The 8,856-nt window shown below is 28.9% G+C and overlaps 1 protein-coding gene across 1 annotated transcript in view; it reads right to left on the reverse strand.

Moving 5' to 3' along the window:
• The window catches only part of LOC117173632, a 9,316-nt gene extending 1,056 nt beyond the window's left edge, over positions 1-8,260 (reverse strand). Inside the window, exon 1 of the mRNA XM_033362275.1 lies at positions 8,182-8,260. Within this exon, the coding sequence (XP_033218166.1) occupies positions 8,182-8,239 (58 nt within the window). The 5' untranslated portion in view covers positions 8,240-8,260. The remainder of the gene's footprint in view (positions 1-8,181) is intronic.
• Positions 8,261-8,856: the final 596 nt, after the last annotated feature.

Consider the following 8,856-nt stretch of genomic DNA (forward strand, 5'->3'; position numbering starts at 1 on the left):
TTGGGATGCACGTGGAATTATACTTATTGACTACTTGGAAAAGGGTAAAATAATCACTGGTGAATATTATGCATCATTATTAGAGCAGCTGAAAGAAGAAATAAAAAAAAGACGACCATGTTGAAAAATAAAAAAAAATTTACCCAAAAAAATTGTTTTTATACTTCATTCTAAGGACTTATTGAACTACCCTCGTATTTCCACACGTATCTATTATTCATATGAAACAATTATTTGATAATCTAACCTTTTCATAATCTATCTATTTCGTAATCTTGCTATTTTTCTAACAAGATGTATTTCGTCGGTGTTGCCTCGCATGTGATGACAAGATCAACGTCGATTTTTCTCTATTCGTAAAATAGAACTGAATTTTTAGGTTAAGAAAGAACTTAGGCGTATTGAAAGGAATTGAATTCCATGCAATCGGAACATGCTAAATGTGTTATTTAAATTTATTTTAATTTTCGGAATAAAAATATAAGTTATTAATGATAGTGATGTCCACCATAAACGTATGTCGTTAGACTGTTTTAAATTTAATTTGTGTTCACCTTCACTGCTTGGTGCTATGTTTGATGTCTGTGAGCGGCACGCTATCTGGCTTCTTTTTTAAAAAATTCTGAAATTCTTAACCAAGCCCATTTTATAGGATTATTCTTCCTATTAGTCATATCGTAAAAAATGTTGTAGACAGTAAGCACTAATGTGAAAGTTAGAGATTGTTAGTTACAAAACAATACTTATTATCACTTTTCTGTCACTCTTCCCAAATTCACGTGACCGGTCTGAATCCGTAATGGCGTATTAAGTAAAACAATTTACTTAACCAAAAAATATTATAACAAATTTAATACTAACCTAAAAAATATAATTAATTATGTCAGTTAACAGACAAACGACACTTTGTATTTTTCTAATTTCCCATATTAACGACTTCACCATGGGAGACCGGCTTCCGCAGCAGATCGAATTAGGCACATTGAAAACTCTTTGTTCCAATTAAAAAATTCTTCAAGACATAACCTAAAAAGCGAAAATTTTACCCAACATAACTTAAAAAAAGACGCGATGTATGAAGAAGGATAAGACCAGATATTCGTTATATTCGTTGCACCCGGGATTCGATGTTATTTCGAACAACTAAAACACTCATGAAACCAAAAAGTTCCACAAATCGGACTTAAATCCTGGCACTCCCCTATCAACTTTAAATTCGTTGGAATTGTTTTCTTATACTGGGGACATAATGGCACAATACGAAACGTGCATCTATTTATTCTGTTGTTATTTCAATTACAGACAATGTGCACGAAAAATGCACTGTACATCTTTAACCTTGAAAGAGGCAGTAGCACTTGAAAAAAAGTTTTGCACAAAGACTATTTGAATTAGTCAGCTTGTCCCTCTAAATGCAGATTTATATATAAAACAAAAAACCTTTGTATAATTCAATCTAAATGCAGCTGCAAAAATTTAATTTGAAATGCGTTGAATTCAAGGTATAGTTTAAAAAGAAAACTGAAAGCAAAGGATCGACTTTCAAAAGAAGCGAAAGAAAGTGACTCGCTGGATTGCAAATGAACATGGAAAATGGTGTATTTTCGCATTTTTAAATTTTAAATTCAAACTTTTTCGCCTTTTAACAATTTCAAAAAATGTTGAAAAATTCTTAAAATTCAAACAATAAGGCTGTATTCTGAAAATGAAGCAATTTTAACGTTAAAATTCCAGTTCCTAAACTGAAGGCCTAAAAATTTGCAAATTTTACAATTAGTTTTATGTAAATTGTATTGGTATCTTAAAAGAGTATAAATAGTTCTTAAATTGGTTTTTAAATTTTCTGCAGTTTACCTTTTTTACATACCTAGATGTCAAAAAAGCCTACCCCATTTTATCAAATTTTAATCACTTATTTTCTAAGAGAAAATCATCCCTGTTTACCAGTCACTGAAATGGATTAGAAAAAAAAATGCCAAGACCCAAGAATAAAAATTGGATGTACAGCGAATTTTAAAATTTTTAATTGAGATTATCTTTAACTTTGTGATATCAAAAATTTCCATACACATTTCTTTTTAATAATACTGTAGGAAAAAATCAACAAGATCGAGCGCCGAAATTATAATTAGAGCAAATTTTCTGTAATTCTATGGGGACGGTTGAAATATCCCGAAAAATAAAATTCCTGACTCGGTAAAACTCTCTGTCCCAAAAATACAATTCCAAAACTAATAAAATTCCTGAACAGTTTATAATATTAACGAATTTGAAAATTCCCAAATAATAAGACTCCCCAAATAAAATTGTTTCTTAATCAATATTAATTATTTATTAAAACTACGATAATAAAATATTGTTATCAAATAAATTTGTGTTTTAATATTTAAAGTGTTAAAAATTATTGTTTGAATTTAAAATTAAAATTACACAAAAAATTTTACCACAAAATTAATATATAAAAACACGTGTTTTTTAATTAACATTTCGATTTTTCAGAAGAACTTTTGTGATTTAAAAAATACTATATACATTTTCAACCAAAATATCTTAGCCAGAAATATATTTTGTTTTAATTATTATTTTAAATTTAAACAATAATGTTTAAATACTTCAAAAATTGACAAAGTTGTTTCTTTGGTATAAATATTTGATTATTTCAATTTAAAAAAAAAATTGTCAAAGAAAAATGCTTTCAGCACTTGTTTATCTTGAAATGCCTTTCTGTAACACTTTTTTTAGAATTAAAAATATGATTTTTCGAGAACATTTTTTCTATAATTAAAAAAAGACTGTACCGAAAACCTGGATCAAGCTTCAGATCTGAAAAAATTCAGCTATACAGACATGTCAAACTTTTCTAACCTCAAAATACTTTTCTACTGCTTTACCGTTATATTTTACGAAGAATGAGAAAACAAGAATTCGACTTCGTAGTACGACGAGGGCAGCACTTCGATAGGGCAGAAAATGTGATGTCCTGTATATATAATTCCCCACTCCGACGCCCCGTACCGCATCTACGTTTATAATATCTTTGCTAGCGTACCAATATCAGGTTGGTTACGACATAACCTACTACACCGTACGGGCCGGAAGTAAAGCTTATAGGGGACAGCACCTCCCAGAACGAACCGGTGAGCAAGCGGAGATGAGCGGGAAAGCGCCAAGAAAGCAAAGTAAGAGTTCAGTTCGTGTTGGTCATCCACGCTCTTCAGTTATTTGTACGTACTGAGTCGCAAGGGTTTTTCTTCCTTGATTTACATCGGCTTCAGGGAGACAAAAGTATGCGTCTTAGTTTTCCTTTATTCATAGTCATAATCTCTTTTCATTAAAAAAAATAATGAATTTCGCGGAGTGTCTATTTGTTTTCTAGCGATAAAAGAATTTATTTTTTTCGTTCTTCGGGTTTTACAAGTGTATGCGTTTGAGGTATCTTACTGTGTGTTGTAGTTGTTAAGCATAATCCCGTAACGTTTGTTTTCTCTTCTTTCGTTTCCAAGAATGTTTTTAACTAAGTTTTTTTCTTTTAAAATAATGTTTATCCGTAATCGCTTGCAAGGATGAAAAGGGCGGAAGTTTTTCAAGCATCCGATTAACCTGTAATTGCAAGTCACGCCCTTTTAGCGAATGCCGCCATGATTTTAATTTAACCGACATTTTGTAAATTTATCAACTCATTATTCTTTTTCTTTCACATTAATAAACTCGTTTTAATTATTGTTCTTTAAAAAAAGAGGGGGGGATCTACACGTTTATTATCCCACGAATAATCCTTCTACCAAAAGTAAGGGCATGTAATCAAGCATTTATAGATAATTCATTTTTAAATTCCATTTTCTTCATTTCTCTTTCCCTCATGTGGCACCGAAACAGTGCCTGGCGCTTTGTAAAGGTAAGTCAGATTTTTATAGCGCCATTTTCTCTTCGTATCCCTAGAAGCTGAGAATGGTATTATAATATATATCGAAATGAAAATATTCTTCTTGTAATAATTAAAAGTTTAATGACAGTTTCCCAAGAAACCTTTGTTAATTTTTGATTTGTAAAAGCAATTTTTAAAATTTTTAATTCTGAAAATACAAATATTTTTGTATTTCTGCAGTAATAATAAATAAATATACACTTCATAATTGACAAAGAAAAGTTTATTTGAGAATTTTTTATAAATTAATAAGTATATATTATAATTTTTTAAGAAGATTTAAAGAATTTTCTAAACAAAATTTAGAATTCTAAATTTTTCAGAAATAAAGTTAGAATTGGTCTACAAATTTCAAAGAGTTTTAAGATTTTCTTTAAAATTTTCTCAGATTTCCTGGATTTTAGTTGACTTTTATTTTGAAACATTTTTTAAATTTAAGAGAATTTCAAAAAATATGAAAAAAAGAATCTGAAAGGCATAAGATAATCGTTTCATTGTGCAGAATCTCAAGAAATTTAGAAAGACTGTAAAGTTTTTCAAGAAATTACATTTAGAGAATTACAGAAAGATTTTATTAGATTTGGATATAGTAATAAAAATGTAATACACAATTCATAATTAAAAACGAACAATATCTAAAAAAAAGTTTTTTTTTTTAGTTTTGTAGAATTTTTTTATATTTCAGGATAAAGTTCAATAACTGTAACCGATATTGAAAATATTTGGATAGCAAAATATGTCGTAAAAGAATCTGGAAGATTTACGGACAGTTTTTTTTTTAATTTTCTAGTATTTGAAAGCAGTTTCAAGAAAAATTCAAATCATTTTTAAAGACGATTATTAAAAATTGGGAGAAAAGTCGGTCAAATTTATATTTAGTAATACAAATTTAAAAGTCAATTAATATTTAAAAGAGAATTTTATATAAAAAGAGTTTTCAGCTACTGGCTTTTAATTTCTTAGGCCTTGCCTGCAATAAACCTCGGTCGTTCTGAAAAACTTGATAAACTCAAAACTGAATCTCGGCAATCACGCTAAAAGCGACGAACTGAGGATGCGCATTCAGCAGTTATTATACGGTAGACAAAATATTGGAAAGAATCACTGCTCTAAATTTTAAGAACTTTTTGAACTGCGCTTGCGGCGCGCTAGCTACCCAATTAGTTATTGTTAGCCCGCGCACTTTAAATGGCGTAAATAGTCAAATTTAATATTAATGATAAATAATGATTGAAAATGCATCAGAAGTCATTTATTAATCCTAAAATAGATTTTTGGTGTTACAGAGGAAAAAATAATGTGATTTTAATGGAAAAAAACGTTATTTATTTTCACATAAAAAAAATTATCAATTTATTTTTAGTAACTTTATTGATTTTCCTTTAAGTCACATAGTTCAAAATTACAAATATTAAAATAAGAAACTCGACAGAGACAAGATTCATTATTGTGATAGAAAAAATTGCTCAAGACGATCTCAAGGTACTGCGGCCTACCTGCCCTTTTCACGACCTTTTTCTATTGTTCAGCGCTGGTCTGGATCTCGAAGCGCTGTATAAATTATTAATTATTATGATAAATTAAAAATTTGAATATTGATACTGTTCAAAATCAGCGCGGCCAACAGTAACCAAACATGTTGACGGAGCGAGCCAAGCGCAGTTCAAAAAATTCTTAAGACTGGAAGCACTGGAAAGAACTAATTTTTCATATGGTAAAAATAAAATGGCCACATATCATAAATTTACGCCAAAGACGAGACTTTGGACAAATCTATAAGACTTTATAAAATACAATAAAGTTGATGTAGATGACAAGGATTTCGTTATCAAAAGTGGTAAAATACATTCGACTCTTGATTTAGCCGCTTGCGGTTTAAGTATTCTTTGAACTGCTGGCCCATGCAGTTTCTCAACGTGCGGGGCGAAAAAAGGTTGCGATTCTGGCGTGAAAATCATCAGCAGCTTAGCTTAAAGGCGCAGTACGCGGTTGCTCACATGCGGAGATTACGCTATATTATGCATTCCAATTTAAAACGGTTCAGGCAGCGCTGGCTATTTACAAAAACTGCTGTCAAAATCTACTATAGTACAATTTTAAATAAACTTCTGATTTAATTATTTAAGAAATGCTATTAATTAGTTTTGTATACATTTATTGAAGGAAAGTGATAAAAATGGGAATCGTCATAAGCATAAATATTCAATGAGACAACACCTTTGTATAACATTTTTATTTTCATTGATAGAATAAGAATGTAATACTCTGAAACTTGGCATTGGCAGTGTCAACACCTGCAATAGAACGATTTCACACGTAGTTGCTTTAAAATGTCAACCCAAAAATTATTTAAGCAGTCCATCGATTTCAGCTTACCTTGTTTACTTTAAAATTAGGTAATTAAATAAAATACAAAATCACGTCTTTGACAAACGTCACGTCTTCCATTTTATTTTGCAAACAATCAAATGTAAGGGTGTACAGTAGGTACAATCAACCTCAAAAGTTGCCTATCTTTAAAAGACTTATAAAATCGACAAAAAAAGATCTATTAGTTATTTCTGTGAATTTTGATGTAGGCTTCTAAGCACACTGCGGGAAAAAATTAGTCAGTTTTAAATTGCTTATTCAACTGTAGTTATTTAAAGGTTTAAGTTTTCCTTTCTCTTTAGAGAAAAGTTAAAATTTTTATTTAATCCTAATGATCAAGGCCTCATTTTATTCTTTGAAGGATTCTCTACAATTCTATTTGCGTGGTTTTGAATAAAATTTAAACTACCATATGACTGTTTATAGCAATAATAACTTTATAATTTCTCAATTAATTTTTTTTTATAAAATAAACCCAAATAGAAATCTAGAGAATCCCTTAGAGAATAAAATGAGGCCTTGATCATTAGGATTAAATAAAAATTGTAACTTTACCCTACAGAGAATGGAAAAACTAAACCTACAAATAACTACATTTGAATAAACAATTTTAACCTGAATTATTTTTTTCTCAAGTGTACATAGAAGCCTCCATCAAGATTTACGGCAATTAATAATAGATCTTGTTTTGACGATTTTATAAATAATTTTAAAGAAAGGAAACTTTCAGAATTGACTGTACGTAGTGTGCATCCTTAAGAGTCCACTAACTGAATAGCAGATGAAATAACTAAAGGAATAATCAATATATTACGAAATTTAAATTACTAAAATAAATTAATAATTTCTTCATTATACCATCAGTGAACTGCCAAATTTTGGTATTTTATTATTTAAAGACTTAATTACTGGCAAACTTTAGAATTTTTTCGATTGTTTTAATCCTAATTTAACACTTTCTTTCGTGGTCATCATTAACTCAGAAGTTAAGGTGTCATACGTTTCAAACCAAATTAAAAAAAAATTAATTTCCAACCAAATTTCTGAAATATACATAAAAAAAGATTACTTTTTACCGAAAATTCAATGCATCGTTATTAATATTTTGATCAAAAAATATATAACTTTTATATAAAGAACATTTGAACCAGAGCCGGATTAATGTGTCTGGGGCCCGGGGCAAGAAAAATTGGAGGCCCTTTAAATTAATAAATATCTATTATTAATTTGACTTTTACATTTGAACAACAAATTAACACTATTCACTATTTCTCCATCTTAGATAAGTAAGGCGGCAAATGTCAGTGATTCTAAAATGTTTAATGTTAAAATTGAAATTTCTTGTAATCTTGAGATATAGAAATAGTTTAATTCTAATCAAATTTATTATGATGTTGAAGATGGGTAAAGGAAAATTCGTATTAACTATAGTTTAAGATCATGTGTTCCATAACCTCTTCCTGTTTATATAATGTTTGGATATATACTTCATTGATAATTAATTTCTCAAAAAACGGGTAATTTTATTGCTATAGAATTTTTAAATCCACGGTTTGTGGAGGCCCCCATCATGTGGGGGCCCCGGGGCTTTTGCCCCAGTTGCCCCGCCGTGAACCCGGCCCTGATTTAAACTAATTAAAAAGGGAAGAATTTGCAAAAAACTAAGTATTTTACCTGAATATATGAATTTTCTATCAAATTAATTAATTTTTTTATTAAAAAATATCAATCTTTAACCTAATATTTAAATTTACAACCAGAATAAAGCTGCAAAGCTTCAAAGTACACTCGCTGTATTCAATATGGTTATATTTATTTGCACTTATTTTACGAATGCTTAGCTTTCTCATAGTTATTAAATAAATAGTTATAAATTTTATATTTACCAATAGGATTAGAGCAAGTTGCTAATGTGAAAAACAGAAAACACAGCAGGATCCACATGTTTTTAAATATAAAAGAATCCAGAATAAAAGAATTTTGAAAAGAGTTTGACTAATAAAGATTGATAATAATATTTCACTCTTTATAATCATAGTCGCTATCTCGTGCTTATTTTGAATTATGAAAATTTATTACAATTTGTGCTAATGACGATTGATAAATACTAATTTCGACGCAATAGAAATATTTGAACTTCTTAACAAACATGATAACATTTTATATTTCGCTTTTCATATACAATCCAAACGAACGTATCAAATTTATATAATTTTAAAGACTTTACGGAAAATTTCGGAAGTTTCCTAAAAATAAAAAAATTAAGAAAAGAGTGAAAACAGTAAAAACCATTTTTTTCCTTCTATTTACAAACCTTAAATTCTATCTTATTTTTCGTCACCTTAAATTCTTCGCGTTTAATTTTTTTTTAATTTTTTGACTTCTTCGGTATTTATTCATTTATTTTTGAATAATTAACAATAATAAATCCGCAAAAGACAGTTTTTACATAAAACTAATACCTTCTCATTATGAATAGAATCTAATAAATGCCATGAATTTCTTTCAATTATTTGAATGTAATTTAACTAAAAAAATAGAGTCAGCTTGAAATTTAAATC

This window comes from Belonocnema kinseyi, chromosome 1 (assembly GCF_010883055.1).
Source record: "Belonocnema kinseyi isolate 2016_QV_RU_SX_M_011 chromosome 1, B_treatae_v1, whole genome shotgun sequence".
NCBI lineage: Eukaryota > Metazoa > Arthropoda > Insecta > Hymenoptera > Cynipidae > Belonocnema > Belonocnema kinseyi.